Below are 19,210 nucleotides of genomic sequence, written 5' to 3'. Positions count from 1 at the left end.
AGGGGATAGGACAGTATCGAGATAGGTGGAGATGAGTTTGGGTTCCTGCCTGACCTTCAACGCCTCATTTTCACCATGGACATCCAATCCCACTACACCTCCATCCGCCATGATCAGGGCCTCCAAGCCTCAGTTTCTTCCACTCCCTACATCGCCAACAGTACCCTTTCACAGACACTCTAACTCATTTGGCTGAACTGGTCTTCACCCTTAACAATTTCTCCTTTGAATCCTCCCACATCCGTAGTTACACCGGCACCACTCCCACCTCTTCCTCCGCTACACTGATGACTGCATCGGCGCCACCTCGTGCTCCCGTGAGGAGATTGAGCAGTTCATCAACTTCACCAACACATTCCACCCCGACCTTAAATTCACCTGGACCATCTCTGACACCTCCGTCTCCATTAATGACAACCAACCTGACACTGACATTTTTTACAAACCCACCGACTCCCACAGCTACCAGGATGACACCTCTTCCCACCTTACCTCCTGCAAAAATGCCATCCTGTATTCCCAATTCCTCCACCTCCGCCGTATCTGCTCCCAGGAGGACCAGTTCCACCACAGAACACACCAGATGGTCTCCTTCTTTAGAGATTGCAATTTCCCTTCCCACGTGGTTGAAGATGCCCTCCAACACATCTCATCCACATCCCTCACCTCTACCCTCCATCCCAACCCAACCAACTGTAACAAGGACAGAACCCCATCCCCCCACCACCACCACCCCCGCCCCCGGTCCTCACTTTCCACCCTACCAACCTTCGCATTAACCATATCATCTGCCAACATTTCCGCCACCTCCAAATGGACCCCACCACCAGAGATATATTTCCCTCCCCACCCTTTTCCACTTTCCGCAAAGACCGTTCCATCCGTGACTACCTGGTCAGGTCCGCGCCGCCCCCACCCAACCACCAAACAACCCATCCTCCCATCCTGGCACCTTCCCCTGCCACCACAGGAATCGTAAAACCTGCGCCCACACCTCCTCTCTCACCTGCATCCGAGGCCTCAAAAGAGCCTTCTACATCCATCAAAGTTTTACCTGCACATTCACCAATGTAATTCATTGTATCGTTCCTCCTAATGTGGTCTCCTCTACATTGGGCAGACTCGATGCCTCCTTGCAGAACGCTTCAGGGAACATCTCTAGGACACCTACACCAATCAACTCCACCACCCCATGGCCCAACATTTCAACTCTCCCTCCCACTCTGCTGAGGACATGGAGGTCCTGAGCCTCCTCCACCTCCGCTCCCTCACCACCTGATGCCTGGAAATAGAACACCTCAACTTTCACCTCGGAACACTTCAACCCCAGGGCATCAATGTGGACTTCACCAGTTTCCTCATTTCCCCTCCCCCCACCTTACCTCAGTTCCGACCTTCCAGCTCAGCACTGTCCTCATGACCTGTCCAACCTGCAAATCTCCCTTCTCGCCTATCCACTCCGCTCCACCCTCCCCTCAGACCTATCACCTCCATCCCCACCCCCATTCACCTAGTGTACTCTTTGCTACCTTCCCCCACCCTCCTCTCTGACCTATCACCTCCATCCCCACCCCATTCACCTACTGTACTCTTTGCAACTTTCACCCAGCTCTGACCTCCCCCCCTTTTATCTTTCCACCCTGGAGACTTCCTGCCTCTTTCCTGATGAAGGCCTTTTGCCCGAAACATCGATTTTCCTGCTCCTCGGATGCTGCCTGACCTGCTGTGCTTTTCCAGCAACAGTCTGATCTGAAAAAAGTCCCAGCATATCCAGCCTTTCTTGAAACACAAACCTTCCATATCTTGCAACATTCTGGTAAACCTGTTCTGAATCCTCTACAGCTTGATAATATCCTTCCTATAACTGGGCAACCAGAACTGGACACAGTATTCCAGAAGAGGCTTTGCCAATGTTCTCTTCAACCTCAACATAACATCCCAACTCCTATACTCAAAGGACTGAGCAATGAAGGCGTGTGTGCTAAATGCCTTTTTAACTATTCTGTCTCTGTGTAACGCAAACCTTAGAATTATGAACCTGCATGCCCAGGTCCCTCTGTTCTACAATACTGTCAAAATTGTATAAGCCCTACCCTTTTCTGTTGTACCAAAATGCAATACCTCGCATTTATCTAATTGCATCCGTCATTTTTCAGCCCATTGATCCATTTGATTAAGATCCCTTTGTAATCATAGAATACCTTCTTCACTAAGTACATTTCACCAATTTTGGTGTCATTACACACTTATTTACCATGCTTTCTATATTCTCATCCAAATTATTTAAAGAAACGACAAAGAAAAGTGCACCCAGAACCGATCCCTGTAGAACACCACTGGTCACAGGCCTCCAGTCTGAAAAACAATCCTCCACTATTCCTCTGTTTCCTGCCATCAGCCAATTATGTGTCAAATTGGCAAGCTCACCCTGAATCCCATGTGACCTAATTTTACTAATTAGTCTACCATGGAGAACCTTGTCAAAGGCTTTACTAAAATCCAAATAAACAACGTCTACTGCTCTGCCATCATCAAGCTTTTTGAAAACTTCTTCAAAAAACTCAAATCAAGTTTGAGCGACACAATTGACCATGCTGACCATCCCAAATCAATTTTTGCCTCTCTACATATCCATAAATCCTATCCTTTATAATCATTGCCAACAATTTACCCACAACTGAAGTCAGATTCACAGGTCTGTAGTTCCCTGGTTTCTCCTTACAACATTTCTTAAACAGAGATACCACATTAGCCACCCTCCAGTCATCAGGCACCTCATCAGTAATTAAAGATGATGTAAATATTTCTAAATGGAGTCTCGTAATTTCCTCCCTTACTTCTCACAACATTCTGGGATACATTACATCAGATCCCAGAAATTTATCCATTTTTATATTCTCTAAGGTTCCCCAAACTTCATCTTCAGTAATGTGAACTATTTCAAAGCATCAAAGTTTATTTCTCTGCATTCTCTAGACTCCATTTCTCTCACCACAGTTAAAACTGACACAAAATATTTATTTAGTATCTCTCCATCTCCTGGGGTTCATCTCAAAATTCCTTGATCTATAGAGGCCCTTCCCTCTCTCTAGTTACCCTCTTGCTCTTAATGGATTTGTAGAATATCTTTGGATTATCCTTACCTTTATCTGCCAATGCTATCTCATACCCACTCTTTGCCTTCCTGATTTATTTCTTAAAAATTCTCCTACACTCTTTATATTGATTAGGAGATTCAATTGAACCAAGTTGTCTACATCTAAAATAAGATTCCCTTTTATTCTTGACTGGAACCTTAATATCCTTCTTCATCCATTGTTCCTTAATCTTACCAGCCTTTCCCTTCACTCTAAAAGGAACAAAATGCCTCTGAACTCTTGTCATCACACTCGTGAATGCCTCCCACTTGTCAGACTTTTTTTAAACCTGTGGAAAGTCTACTCCAATCAACTTTTTAAAGTTCATGTCTCATAGCATTAAAATTTGCTTTACTCCAATTAAAAACTTTAACTTTTATTGAAGGCTTATTCTTTTCTGTAACCATTTTGAAATGAATAGAATTATGATCATTTGACCTAAAGTGTTCCCCCCCTTTTACTTCAGACACCTGCTCTGCCTTATTGCCCAAAAGAAGGTCTCTAGAAGGAGCATCCACATATTGATAAAGAAAATTTTCTTGAAAACACTGGATAAATCCTTCACCACCCAAACGTTTAACATGCTGGCAGTCCCAGTTAATGTTTGGAAAATTAAAATCCCCCATTATTACAGCTTTATTATACATTTATATATCTGGGATCTCTCTACATATTGTTTCTCAATTTCTTTCTTACTATTGGGGGGCCTATAGTACAATCCCATCAATGTGATCTTGCCTTTCTTATTTGTAATTGTCATTTATAATATATTTTCACTGGACGATTATTCAGAAATATTTTCAATAGTTACAACAGTAACATATTCCTTAATCAAAAACAGCAGCTCCCCCCCTTTCCTTGCCTCCTTTTCTATCCTTCCTATAGCATCTAAAACTGGAACATTGAGATGCCAGTCTTGCCCATCTGTCAGCCAAGTTTCTGTAATAGTTGTGATGTCCCAATCCCATGTTCTTAAACATGCCCTGAGTTCATCAGCCTTACCTGGGAGACCTCTTACATTTAAATTGCACTTATTTCATTTTCTAGTATTTTACTATCAATTATAAATATTTCTTGGTGATTTTGAAATATACATCAGTTTGATTTCACTGACATTCACTTTCATTCAAAAGTTTATGCCTGCTGTTGCTCGTCTGTCTGCTTCCAGGCACACAAATTATTGGAATTTAGATAATAAGGCCATTTAAAAAAAAACCATGCACAGAGGTTTGTTTTTATATAGTCAATACTTTCTCTGCTCTTCACGTGTACAGGTCCTTGGTTAGCTTACACTTAGGGAACTGTGCGCAGTTCACAATCATAAAATCAAACAAAAGTACCTGAGAAGTGACAAAAAAATGAAGGGATCTATTTCTTATAGTGGAGAATAAATTACTGCAGAGCTGACGAGTCGCGTGAATGCTGCATGAAGGATAAGATGGCGTCAAATGATGTGCTTTGTAGAAGGTTATTAAAGAAGGACTTTTCAGATTCTGTGCACTGCACCACTACATTACAAACCTGAAACCCTGGAAGCTCCTGCAAATGGATGGGAGAGTACTTGTTTGATAAGCTTTATTGGAAAGTGGGCAGGTAAAATGGCATCAACTATTGTTACCCTGTTTGAACGTGGAATAAATTTATTTCCAACCACACCTGGAAAATACAAGAAAGCCAAAGAATTTTCAGGAAATCGAAACAAAGAACTGTGGATTCTGGAAATCTGAATCAAAAACAATAAATAGCTGGAGAAACTCAGACCTGAGTTTCTCCAGCTATTTATTGTTTTTGATTCAGATTTCCAGAACTCAGGTCTGAGTTTCTACTTCAATTTCTATTTTTGTTTACTTTCAAAAAAGAATTTAATTGCTGTACCTCATAAGTGACAGTGCTCTCTTTCTCAATCTATACCTTCTTTGCGGCAGCAGAGAGTTTCATGGACCTATATATGGGGAACAACACATCTGTTGTGGGCCTCACAGCACCAGTCATTGCCTCCAGCCAGGTATCACAGACCTTGCCGGCTATATTCCCTTTATTCCAAGACATTGTATAAATTTCTGATAGTGCTTCATGCTTAAATATATGCCCATTCCAGCCCTCTCTTAGATAAGTAATATTTGCAATTGAATCTGCAAATTAAAATTTAGTTTCACATCACAAAAAAAAACATCAACCTAGATGGCAAACAAATCGACTCCTTGCTGAGCACTCACACATGGAAGTGACAGGAGAGTCCATCCTCTCTCTGACTTCTGATTACTCTCTTTAGAAGGCAGATACATTTTCTCTAGGAGTTGAGTAACAGAGATGTTTGCACACTTAGGCATTTGAATTGATCACAAAGATCAATTTGTAAAATGTGGCCATTAAAACATGTCACATTGCAAGTCTCTGCTTACTACCACCTTCAAATGTATTCCAGACTCATGGTTAAAATCAGGGCCCTACAACCTTCTACAAAGCACATCATTTGACACCATCTTATCTTTCATGCAGCATTCACGCTACTCGTCAGAAAGTGCAAAAGTGTACATGATCCATTAGATGCATGGAACAAATTCACCAAAGCACTTGATAAACCCCTACCACTTCCATCTAGAAGGACAAAGCTAGCAAGTACATGGGAACACCATCATTTGCAAATTCCTGTCCAAGCCACTTACCATCCTGAATTGATGTACATATACCAAAGGGACTGTAGCAGTTCAAGAAGACAACCACTACCACCATATCAAGGGCAACTAGAAACGAGCAATTAATGCTGGTCCAGCCAAACCTACTTCTCAGAACTAAAGAAAAAATGCCTAACATTGCATTTCTACTGACATAACCCTGAATTTGCTAGTTCACTTTAACTTTAGCCCCCCCTCGGGGGCTCGAGTTCCCCAATGAAGGATTGAAAAATTCTATGTGAACCAGTAACCATTAATGTGAGTGCCAACAATCCAGACTGAATGACCCAAACGCAGTGCAAGAGAAAAAAAATAAATGGTCTCACAAGTGGCCAAGGTCAACAAAAGTATCTTCACTTCATATTCTACTAACCACACAACTAGTCATAAGCATTGCTCCACTCACCACACTCCCTTCATGTGCTTATCAGCAAACTCCAACAAACATTGCCAGGCACTCATCACTGCTACCAATTTTCCATTCATCTCACAGCTTGTAATCAGTGCAAAATAATGTGCAAGCAAACACAACTCTTAAGCACTTCACAACATATTCAATGATACACTTCTTTTCTTTTGCAGGACAAAGTGGCTCTTAATAGGCAGCAAGTAACTTCCATAAAGGAGAAGGTAGTGGCCAACATGAAAATCATCACTGAGGCAGCAACCATCAAGATGACAGCATAATCTAATCCAATTCCTCAAATTCCACTTGATCTTAATTTCATATTTTGTTAGGATTTACAACATGTAGATGATGTTACAAAACATACTTCTCCCCTTTCCCTCACTGCAAACCAGCCTTTGTGCCACTGTACTTCCAGATAACCAAGACTGGACCAGGTAATGATGCAAACGATTGAAGACCAACATGAAGGAGATACTTATAAAGAAGAAACAATGAATTAGTTTAACACATGCAACTACCAAATCAATTATCAATATTGTCCATGTGCTACTCTCTAAAGTACATGTAATGGCTGCATATAGTGAGCCATTAGGAATCAATGAGCTGCAATAGGTCTGGAGTAAGGGATCACGTGGATGCCAGCTTCTAGAGGGTGAGGTCAGACACAAATTCTGTTGGAAAAGACTTAGATTAGGTTGGCATTTGAAAGAAATTTTTAACAACTTTCAAAGTACCTGAGAAGGATGTCCAGATACCACCCACTGGACTCTTGGCTGAGTTTGATAATCACCAATCGAAACTTTGCATAAACGTCGAAGAGATGAGAACATAGCTTCCTCGACCTTTCCAAGCCAATCTTCTACATTTCCTCTTGCCTTAAGTCCCTTTCCCAAACTGACCTGTAATGCAGAAACAAAATGTTATTTAACTCAACGGTGATTATAATAATAAAAGAATGTCAAGCAGGGCCCTTTGTCTTTATAAATTGATTTATTATGGCATCTCACTCATTTTAAAGTACAATTCTGTTTAATTAACTTTATTTATTTCAGATCAGAACTTTTTAAAGGATTAGCATTTTCTCATTTTTCCAGTTTGAATATTTCCTTGATATTTGGAGTTCTGAAAGAAATCTATTTTCCAGTTTAATTATTTAAGACAAGGTATTAATGTTCTACCTACACCCACATTTCCTACTTCACTATCAAAAATCAAATTATCTGTGTTCATTGCAATGTCAGCATTGCAAGGGAGTTGGTTAGCTCAGATGATGCTATGATGCAGAGTGATACCAGTTTGATTTCCATACCAGCTGGGGTGACCATGAAGGTCCCAGCTTCTCAACTTCTCTCCTCACCTGAGGCATGGTGACCGTCAGGTTAAACAACAACCTGACATCTCTCTCAAATAAGGGAGCAGCTCAATGGAACGATATTAGCTTTACTTTTTAGTGGTTTGCAAAGAGAAGAAGAGGCTATTATGTGGTGAATCAAGCAGGTAAGCTTGAATCTACCACATTGTGGCATTGTGTCATACATAAAGCTTTAATGCACACTGATAAACCTGTCAAAAGTCAATGTAATGAAATTCTAAAATGAATTTCAGAGTGCCAGCTACTCCAACAAAAGAATCTTCACCTTTTCTCCTTCAGGAGAGAGCATTGCCAAGATATCATTGGTGTACAGCTTCTCAGGTTCTCCCTCAGCTGTTTTCTCTTCAGTCTGGGAAGCCAGTGCAAATTCCAGTTTTGCAATTGCATCAAAGCATTTCCGCAGATGTGGCTGGACAGCCTGTGGGTTACGGGTCTGAGCTAGAATCTCCAATAGCTCATCATTGGATAGGAAGTAGAACCTAACATTCAGAGAGAGAGGAATCAAGTATTAATTTATCAAATAATTAGTATCAAGCACATACTTTGTAAAACTTTTAGAATGGTCACCACTTGGATAAAATATGGGATCCACTCCCAAATCGGAGGGAAGTTCACCTCAAAAAGAACAGCTGTCATGGAGATCCAGTGAGACTTGTTTCAGGGTTCAAAATACATGAGCTGCAGGACCAAGTTGCCCTCAAAAGTTCCCAGACTCAGACATGAGGTGACTAATACCAACATAGACATTCAGGAGGCTTGAGAAGTTGACGTTTTGGCTGTAACCCTTCTTCACGATTAGTACCAATAGTAGCCTGCACTTTGAATTCACTCCTTCACACTAGTTTTGCATTCAAGCAAAACTTTTCAGCTTTTCTGGTAGAGATTGGCAGAGGTCCCATTAATGGCTATTACTTGTGCTTTGTGCCATCCTTGGTGAATGCATTCATGACTTACCACTAGGGAGGGCAGAGCATAAAATATGTCTAACTGAAAGTTGCAAAGACACTAATGTCCATTGATGGCCTTTTTCAATGCCAATAATGCTATTGTGGGTGAATATTTATCTCAGATGTGTGCACTGCCTGCTGTGTAGAACACCTACAAAACTGACAAGTCATCATCAATTTAGGTGAATTTCAAAAATGTTTTCAGACATTTCTATTTTGCAGACATCTGGATTTGGAACACTTTATGTGTAAACTTGCATAATTCTTGAAGTGGAAGGAAAATAATTGGGCTACAAACAAAACTAATATCAGAGAGAGATTGTTTTAAGTTGATTTAGCAGTAAAGCCAGAGAAGAGATATTGCATGTAACAGCATTTAATAGGAGTACCAGCAGGGCTGCGGTTTTTGCACACAGTTGTGAAGTTGTTGGTAGATCAACTTCTTGTTGCTTCTATTAGCAAAACAATGATGATAGAGAAGCTGAAAGTTAATCCAATGTCAGAGAATAATACTGTCAACAAACAGCATGTGTATGAGGATGGAAGATGCTAAGCATGGAGACTTGAAGCATCAGTGTCGGCTTTCTGAATGCAAGAGGAGAAAGCCTTACAGAACTGACAGCACAGCTATGCAAAGGAGAGAGGAGTTTTTTTAAACCGAGGAGGTGAATTTCCAGGTTGATGGAGGAAACAAACATTACCTAGTACAAATTAGCAACTGTCAGCAGGGACAGGCCAACAAATGAAGGGTTAAAAAAAAATGTTTCTCGCATGCAGCCTCTGCCGACAACTTATCAAGCAGCACTGACACTATCTTAGGAATGGTTTATCTCTTTGCCTCAAGTTGGCACGACAGAATCATTGAATAATGGAAATAAAATGGTGAAAAGCAAATTAGTTTTATTTGATTCAGAAACTAAAAAAACTTCTGCTTTCATCAGTAATGTAGAACAAAGTAAACCAGTATACTAATAATACAAACCTGGGGAAAATCACCCGCTTAGATTCAAGATAAGCCTCCAGACATTTCAAAATTTGATCCAATAATGCATTGTTATTCAAGAAAATGTCCAACAAACCTAAAACATAAAATTGAAATTACACATGATAAACATATATAAAATGAAGATGCAGAAATAAACAGAATTACTGAACTGGTCAAGCAGTCTTTGCAGAGAAGACAAGCCTGCTCCATGCTGTTATACATTAAGGGAAGATTCAGTGTTACACACTGGGAGAAGAGAACTGTGTACAGAAGAGAAGTATAGAGTTCTGAAAGTTGTGCCTATACCTACTCTCAACAGCAAAAGATTTCTGTAACTTGCCAAAGAACATTGGTGTGGCATTCTTGTGTATTTTTGCAGTTTTGTCATCACAACTTTTTTCTCAAAAACACAATTCGGCAGAAATACAGCTAGTCCGGCAGCATCTGTGGAGAGAACTGTCTCCAGCCCCAACATTTACTTTGCCTCCAGAATGCCAAAGTTTAAAAGTTATAGTCCGACAGGTTTATTTGTAAGTACAAGCTTTCGGAGTGCTGCTCCTTTATGAGATAGCTGTGGAGCAAGATCACAAGAAAGAATTTATAGCAAAAGATCAGTGTCATGCAACTGAAACAATATATTGAACAAACCTAGATTGCTGTTTAAGTCTTCCATCTTTTAAAATGGGTTGCAGGTTTCAGTTCATTAATATGTAAATTCCAGAATTTCTTTTAAGTCACATTCTCAAGATAACTGAAGGTGACATCTCAGTTCAGACATTAAAGGTGTGAGGTGAGAATCTGTCTGTATCCCAATCTTAGAGTCACAGAGAAGTACAGCATGGAAATAGACCATTCAGTCCACCTCGTCCATGCTGACCAGATATCCTAACCTAATCTAATCCCATTTGCCAGCACTTGGCCTATATCCCTCTAAACTCTTTCTATTCATATGCCCATCCAGATGCTTTTTAAATGCTGCAGTTGTGCCAGCCTCCACAACTTCATTTGTCAGTTCATTTCATAACACGCATCACCCTCTATGTGAAAATGTTGTCCCACAGGTCCCTTTTAAATTGTTTCCCTCTCATCCTAATCCTATACCCTCTTATATAAATATATATCTTAACCTGTGATTTCATAAATATCTATAAAGTCACCCCTCAGCCTCCAAAACCCCAGGGAAAACAGCCCCAGCCTATTCAATCTCTCCCTATAGCTCAAATCCTCCAACCCTGACAACATCCTTGTAAATCTTTTCTGAACCCTTCCAAGTTTCACAACATCCTTCTGATAGGAAGGAGACCAGAAGTGTACACAATATTCCAAAAGTGGCCTAACCAACATCTTATACAACCACAATCTAACTCCCCAATTCCTATACTCAGTGCTCTGACCAATAAAGGAAAGCATACTAAACACCTTCTTCACTATCCTATCTACCTGCAACTTTACTTTCAAGGAACAATGAACCTGTAATCCAAAGTCGCTTTGTTCATCAACATTCCCACGACTTTATCATTAAGTGTATAAGTCCTGCTAAGATTGGCTTTTCCAAAATGCACCACCACTCATTTATCTAATTTTGGTGTCACCTGCAAACTTACTACTGTACCTCTTATGCTTGCATCCAAATCATTTATGTAAATAACAAAAAGTAGAAGGCCCAGCACCGATCCTTGTGGCACTCCACTGGTCACAGGCCTCCAGCCTGAAAAACAACCCCCTACCACCACCCTCTGTCTTCTACCTTTGAGCCAGTTCTGTATCCAATTGGCTAGTTCTCCCTGCATTCCACAAATCTAAGCTTGTTAACCAGTCTTCCATGGGGAACCTAGCCGAATGCCTTCATGTGGTCCCTGTAGGTCACGTCCACTGCTCTGCCTCATCAATCCTCTTTGTTACTTCTTCAAAAAGCTCAACCAAGTTCGTGAGACATTATTTCCCACGCACAAAGCCATGTTGACTATCCATAATCAGTTCTTGCCTTTCCAGATATATGTAAATCCTGTCCCTCAGGATTCCCTCCAACAACTTGCCCACCACGACATCAGGCTCACCAGTCTATAGCTCCCTAGTTTTTTCTTACCACCTTTCTTAAGTAGTGGCATCACGTTACCCAACCTCCAGTCTTCCGGCACCTCACTTGTGACTATCGCTGATACAAATATCTCAACCAGGGCCCACAATCACTTCCTTAGCTTCCCACAGAGATTTTGGGTACACCTGATCAGGTCCTGAGGATTTATCCATTTTTATGCATTTCAAGACATCCAGCACCACCTCCTCTGTAATACAGACATTTTTCAAGATGTCACCATTTATTTCCCCACATTTTATATCTTCCATGTCCTTTTCCACAGTAAACACTGATACAAAAAACTAATTTAGTATCTCCCTATGTCCTGCAGCTCCATACATAGGCTGCCTTGCTGATCTTTGAGGGGTCCTATTCTCTCCCAAATTACTCTTTTGTCCTTAATGTATTTATAAAAACTCTTTGGATTCTCCTTAACCCTATTTGTCAAAGCTATCTCATGATCCCTTTTTGCCATCCTGATTTCCCTCTTAATAATACTCCTACTGCCTTTATACTCCAAGGATTCTCTTGATCTCTCCTGTCTATTCCTGACATATGGTTCCTTCTTTTTCTTAACCAAAACTTCAATTTCTCTAGGCATTCAGCATTCCCTACACTGACCAGCCTTTCCTTTCACCTGAACAGGAATATACTGTCTCTGGACACTAGTTATCTCATTTTTGAATGCTTCCCATCTTCCAGCCGTCTCTTTATTTGCAAATATCTGCCCCCAATCAATGTTTGAACGTTCGTGCTTAATACTGTCAAAATTTGAGTGAGACTGGTTCTATTTCCAAGGTAGGAGTTTATAAAATGCTACATGGATTGACTGCCTGCAGATTGTGTGCATTTTCAGCAAAATAGATGTATCTGCAAATACAATTCTGCATATGCAAATTCATCCCATAGACTCGTGTGCGTGTGCGCGCGTGTGAGGGAGAGAGAGACACACACACAGAGAGTATGAATGTGTGCATGTGTGTGAGTGCGTGTGAGAGAGTGTGTGTTTGCATGTGTGTATGCTTGATAGAGTGTGATGAAGTATAAGCCTGTGAGAGGATGTGAAAGACTTAAGAGCAATCGAAGTTTGTTCAATTTATTGTTTCAGTTGCATGACACTGATCTTTTGCTATAAATTCCATGCCTTACGATCCTGCTTCACAGCTACCTGGTGAAGGAGCAGTGCTCCGAAAGCTCAGACATCCAAATAAACCTGTTGGATTATAACCTGGTGCTGTGTGATTTTTTACTTTGTCCATCCCAGTCCAACACCTGCACCTCCACATCATATCTATAATTTCAGTGTAATTCCCTAACTTACCCTTCCGAAATATCACTCGATGTTGCCATTAAAAATAAAAGTCTTCAATGCAACTGTCAAGCTGTCAAAACATTTAGATTTCCTGTCCTTCATTTGTTAAAAAAAAAACAGCAGGGTCTATGAACACGATTGATTACTGCTATAAGGGATAAATCATCTGAAGGAAGTTAACACAGTGAATTTTTTTTATCCATTACATTTTTTATATTGTACATCAATCAATAGATACTTAAGAACTTAATTTAATCTCTCCATGGGTCGAGGTCCTGCTCATGATAGATTTGGGCCAAGTACTGTGAAGAATGTAAAGGTGAAGGGTATTGGCATGGGATCTTAGAATGTGAATTCATACGATGTTGACAGAGGGCCTATAAGAAGCCATGGAGGAGTGTAGGAGTATGAGGTGGCATTGGTTTGAATGTATAAGACACAGGAGTGTGTGTGTACGAAAGGGTGGTATGTTTTCTTCTTTCTTTTAAAGATGCCAAGTTAAGCTGGATCAGCCTTTCCCATAGCCTCCGTACCCAGTGGCCACTGATGGTGAGTCTTTGCAGGGTTGGTAGACCTGACACCCATTGAATTCTATTCTCGCCTTGCTGAATGAAAATTGAATCATTCCAGGGCACTTGTCAGTGGGTAAAGCTTGTGAAACCAGGAATTTTCCAGAAACCTTTCCTCTAACTGAGAGAAAAAACTTGACACCTAGGTATCAGACTCATGGGTGCTCCACAAAGTTTGCTGTAGGAAGAAGGTTGGCAAAAACATACACGTCTATTTCTATTGGAGAGTTGCTACTAACCACAGGGAATTACTGAGCCGCGCATATGCCCCCACATCAAAGCATCCTTCAATCATCTATTATTCACGCTTACCATAATCTTCTCAGCCTATTATTTGTGATCTAGGATCCTTCCTTTCATCACCAATTGACTTGTCCTTTTTAGATTAGATTAGATTATTTACAGTGAGGAAACAGGCCCTTCGGCCCAACAAAGTCCACACCGACCCGCCGAAGCGCAGCCCCCTATTCTCCTACCTTTACCCCTTTACCTAACATTATGGGCAATTTAGCAAAGGCCAATTCACTTAACCTCCACATCTTTGGACTGTGGGAGGAAACCGGAGCACCCGGAGGAAACCCACGTAAACTCCACACAGTCAGTCGCCTGAGTCGGGAATTGAACCCGGGTGTCAGGCGCTGTGAGGCAGCAGTGCTAACCACTATGCCACCGTGCCGTCTGTTGTCCTTGACTCACCTAGAGATGATGATAACCTGTCTGTTTTCAGGTGGACTGTTTTCCATCATTCCTGAACAGTAACAGGATTTTCAGGCTATGATAAATGTCAGGAGAAAGTGAGGACTGCAGATGCTGGAGATCAGAGCTGAAAATGTGTTGCTGGAAAAGCGCAGCAGGTCAGGCAGCATCCAAGGAGCAGAAGAATCGACGTTTCGGGCATGAGCCCTTCTTCAGGAATGAGGAAAGTGTGCCAAGCAGGCTAAGATAAGAGGTAGGGAGGAGGGACTTGGGGGAGGGGCATTAGAAATGCGATAGGTGGAAGGAGGTTAAGGTGAGGGTGATAGGCCGGAGTGGGGGTGGGGCGGAGAGGTCAGGAAGAAGATTGCAGGTTAGGAAGGTGGTGCTGAGTTCGAGGGTTGGGACTGAGACAAGGTGGGGGGAGGGGAAATGAGGAAACGGGAGATATCTGAGTTCATCCCTTGTGGTTGGAGGGTTCCTAGGCGGAAGATTAGGCACTCTTCCTCCAGCCGTCGTGTTGCTATGGTCTGGCAATGGAGGAGTCCAAGGACCTGCATGTCCTTGGTGGAGTGGAAGGGGGAGTTGAAGTGTTGAGCCACGGGGTGGTTGGGTTGGTTGGTCTGGGTGTTCCAGAGGTGTTCTCTGAAACGTTCCGCAAGTAGGCGGCCTGTCTCCCCAATATAGAGGAGGCCACATCGGATGCAGTAAATGATGTGTGTGGAGGTGCAGGTGAATTTGTGGCAGATATGGAAGGATCCCTTGGGGCCTTGGAGGGAAGTAAGGGGGGAGGTGTGGGCGCAAGTTTTGCATTTCTTGCGGTTGCAGGGGAAGGTGCCGTGAGTGGAGGTTGGGTTGGTGGGGAGTGTGAACCTGACAAAGGAGTCACGGAGGGAGTGGTCCTTTTGGAATGCTGATAGGGGAGGGGAGGGAAATATATCCCTGGTGGTGAACAACTCAGATGGCCTCCTTCTTCAAAGACCGCAATTTCCCCCCAGACATGATCGACGATGCTCTCCACCGCATCGCCTCCATTTCCTGTTCCTCCAACCTTGAGCCCCGCCCCTCCAATTGCCACCAGGACAGAACCCCACTGGTCCTCACCTACCACCCCACCAACCTCCATATACATCGTATCATCCGTCGTCATTTCCACCACCGCCAAACGGATCCCACCACCAGGGATATATTTCTCTCCCCTCCCCTATCAGTGTTCCAGAAAGACCACTCCCTCCGTGACTCCCTTGTCAGATCCACATCCCCCACCAACCCAACCTCCACTCACGGCACCCTTCCCCAGCAACCGCAAGAAATGCAAAACTTGTGCCCACACCTCCCCCCTTACTTCCCTCCAAGGCCCCAAGGGATCCTTCCATATCTGCCACAAATTCACCTTCACCTCCACAGACATCATTTACTGCATTCGCTGCACCCAATGTGGCCTCCTCTATATTGGGGAGACAGGCCGCCTACTTACGGAACGTTTCAAAGAACTCCTCTGAGACACCCGGACCAACCAACCCAACCACTCCGTGGCTCAACACTTCAACTCCCCCTCCCACCACCAAGGACATGCAAGTCCTTGGACTCCTCCATCGCCAGACCATAGCAACACGACGGCTGGAGGAAGAGTGCCTCATCTTCCGCCTAGGAACCCTTCAACCACAAGGGATGAACTCAGATTTCTCCAGTTTCCTCATTTCCCCTCCCCCCACCGTGTCTCAGTCCCAACCCTCAAACTCAGCACCACCTTCCTAACCTGCAATCTTCTTCCTGACCTCTCCGCCCCCACCCCCACTCTGGCCTACCACCCTCACCTTAACCTCCTTCCACCTATCGCATTTCTAATGGCCCTCCCCCAAGTCCCTTCTCCCTACCTTTTATCTTAGCCTGCTTGGCACACTTTCCTCATTCCTGAAGAAGGGCTCATGCCCGAAACGTCGATTCTCCTGCTCCTTGGTGCTGCCTGACCTGCTGCGCTTTTCCAGCAACACGTTTTCAGCTATGATAAATGTCACAAAACATAAACACTTCCAGACCACCAGCCTGGACAATTGGTTCAGATTTGAGATCAACTCATTATGGAGAAATGTGCAACAGACACAGCCCTTACTCAATTTGGAAATGGTATCGTGTGACAGAACAGATCTGCCTCAACTCTTATAGAGAGGCAACCTTCTACCCAGTTGAAGTAGTTATCTACACAGTAAAACAGATCTGTGTGATTGTGTTTAGTTAACCTTCATCCAGATGATGGTTGATTACTGAACTAAAATCATCTGTTAATTCTCCTTCTGCTCAGCAGAGTTTCAAGATTTGGAAGAGATTAGGACTGAAGTTCCTAATCTCTTCCAAAAAGGATCTGAGAACAAATTCTGGTTTAATATGAAACTACAATGGCAGTTACTCCTTGATAAAAGAAATTGAAATCAGAGACTCAGAGGTGAGATGTACGATGTTAGTCTGATTGTGATTTTTTAATGAAACAATGCACAACATCACAATGTGATGCACCATTGCATGTTCTTGTTCTCTTGCAACCTCATTGCAAGATCAAGCTACAGGATAATTACTCTTGAAAATTTCACAGCAAAATAAAGTCAATGCTTCTTTTACTTCAGTAGACACTAAATGTTGTTGAGCAGCACAACAGGCCTAAAGATATTATTGTTACAGCTCTAATTTTATGATAATCGACAAATCTATAGTTTATATCCTCAAGTAATTAGATTAGATTAGAATAAATTAGAATCTCACCATCTTTTATAGCTTGTCAGATATTACTGTTATAATTATCAACAAAAAAAAAGATTTGTAGTTTTGCTAAATTATTTAAAACAAGAACAATGCTAAAATTAAGACTAAAAAGAGAGCAAAATATTGCAAACACTCAACTAGTCAGGCATTTACAAACAAAACCAAAGTACTGTAGAGTCAGTTCCAAAGAAGAGAGATACCAGACTCAATGTCGAGTCCAATAATTTTAAAGTCTGAGCACCTTCTCCCATGTCCTTACCTCCACCCCTACATAACAGACCTTAATGTCACATGGGCTGCTACCACAAACAACCCATTGTCAGCCATTCATTCCCACAGGCTGACCTTAACCCATTCCCTTGTCTGCCCAACTATTTTTCTTTATCTCTGGGCTCCATCCCCATATACTGTTTACTCATTCCCCTACCCTGGCCCTTCTCTAACAAATATACCAACTTTTTCCTAGTTATAATCATTTCTGAAGGGTCACTGGACTCGAACATTAACTTGGCTTTCTCACTTCAGGTGTTGCCAGACTTGTAGCTTTTCCAGCAATTTCTGATTTTGTTTCCGTATTCCAGCATCTGCAGTTCTTTTTTTGGTCAAAATGTTAACTCTATTCTGACTCCACAAATGCTGCTGGCAGACCTACTGGGTTTCTCCGGCATCTTCAGTTTGTACTACTAAAGGAAAGATCATCAACTTCAAATGTTAACTATATTCCTGTCTCTACAAATGCTGCCTGACTTGTTGAATAGTTCCACTATATTTATTTTGATGATTGCACAATCTGAACTTGATTGTGGATTCCAACGAATACACTATTTCCAATGATAACATACATCTTAGAAATTAGCAAAGCAGCAAATCAATCACGGATAGGCTATGCCAATATTTCAGCCAGAATGGACTAATATGTCAGCTGCCAAAATGCAACAGCTTGCTAAACAGCAATGCCCCTGTTTCATACAACTGACTGGAGGAGTAGGAAAACTATTAATATTCACATATTTCATATACCAGGTTGGGTAGCTGCTCTCAGAGCATTGGGTAGGCGATTTACTTTTCGCATGACTTCCTTCCAGGATTTATCTACTTGAGTGAACATTCTTGCCTCTGCAGGCAACTGGCGTTGAATGTCTGGAGCACAGAAAATACTCTCCAGGTACAACCAGTTTCGCTGGCACGTCATCCATTGCTCCTGTCATAGCAGAAAAAGTAACATTATTAAATCTTTTAGTCATGCCTACTTCATTAAGTAAATTCTTAGCATCATCCACCAGAGATTCTGACTGGTAGTTTTAAGTAAAAGTTAGAGTATGAAATATCTAATCCAGGTGGAATGATTCAGGTTCCTTTATTCTCTTTTAACAGAGAAATTGTAATTTGAAGTACTCAAGGATTTCACTTCAAAAGCTCGTAAAATGTGACAGATTTGAACTGTCCTCATCAACAATTAACAAAGGGTCAGTTAGACTCCAAACGTCAACTCTTTTCTCTCCTTACAGATGCTGCCAGACCTGCTGAGATTTTCCAGCATTTTCTTTTGGTTGGAGTTAGTGACAACTTACTGGACAAGCAAGTTGCCATGAATGTCAGACCAATATTCATTGGCAACTCATCAACCACAGTGATAGAATCATCTTACCAACACAGGGAAAATGGTGTCATAGTGGAAACGTCAATAGACACTAGCCAATAGGTGCAGGAGTAGGCCATTCTGCCCTTCGAGCCTGCACCACCATTCATTATGATCATGGCTGATCATCCTCAGCCATGTTATCATGCTACTAACGCACAAGCTCAGACCGACACCTTGGGAACATGGGTTTAAAACCCAAAAAGCAGCTGACACAATAGCTAGTCTAAGTAATTCTAGTGATCATAAAATAATCACTGATTATCATTAAAAAATTGGCTTGTAAATATCCTTTACTGAAGGTTATCTGGTCTATTTGGTGACACCAGATGCACAGCAACATGGCAATAATTGCCAAATAAACCACTTAGTCCAAGGGCAGTTAGGGACAAGCAACAAATACTGATCTAGTCAGTGATTCTCACTCCTATGAAATAATACATTCTGGTAGAGCATTTTATATAAGAATGATGTTGAACTATTCATTTTCTGGTGCATAGTTGGAGTAAGGAGCATGATATGCCTTTTGCGTGCTGTCAAAGTGCCTCTTAAAAAATAATTGATCTCTTTATGTTGTTAAAATGAGATCTTCTGGATAAGCTAGAAATAAAAATAGTAAAAGCTGAAAATAGTCAGCA

General features: G+C 41.9%; 1 protein-coding gene across 1 annotated transcript in view; it reads right to left on the bottom strand.

The window, feature by feature from the left end:
* dnah6 (dynein, axonemal, heavy chain 6) overlaps positions 1 to 19,210 on the bottom strand; it is a 313,200-nt gene that overhangs the window by 212,595 nt on the left and 81,395 nt on the right. The window contains exons 23-26 of the mRNA XM_060841711.1: positions 17,954 to 18,134; positions 9,523 to 9,619; positions 7,859 to 8,072; positions 6,956 to 7,120 (exon numbers count right to left, since the gene is read on the bottom strand). Of these exons, the coding sequence (XP_060697694.1) occupies positions 6,956 to 7,120; positions 7,859 to 8,072; positions 9,523 to 9,619; positions 17,954 to 18,134 (657 nt within the window). The remainder of the gene's footprint in view (positions 1 to 6,955; positions 7,121 to 7,858; positions 8,073 to 9,522; positions 9,620 to 17,953; positions 18,135 to 19,210) is intronic.

Source organism: Hemiscyllium ocellatum, chromosome 2 (assembly GCF_020745735.1).
Source record: "Hemiscyllium ocellatum isolate sHemOce1 chromosome 2, sHemOce1.pat.X.cur, whole genome shotgun sequence".
NCBI classification, from domain to species: Eukaryota; Metazoa; Chordata; class Chondrichthyes; order Orectolobiformes; family Hemiscylliidae; genus Hemiscyllium; species Hemiscyllium ocellatum.
The sequence above is the reverse complement of the archived record's forward strand: the minus strand, read 5'-3'. Positions and strand labels throughout refer to the sequence as shown.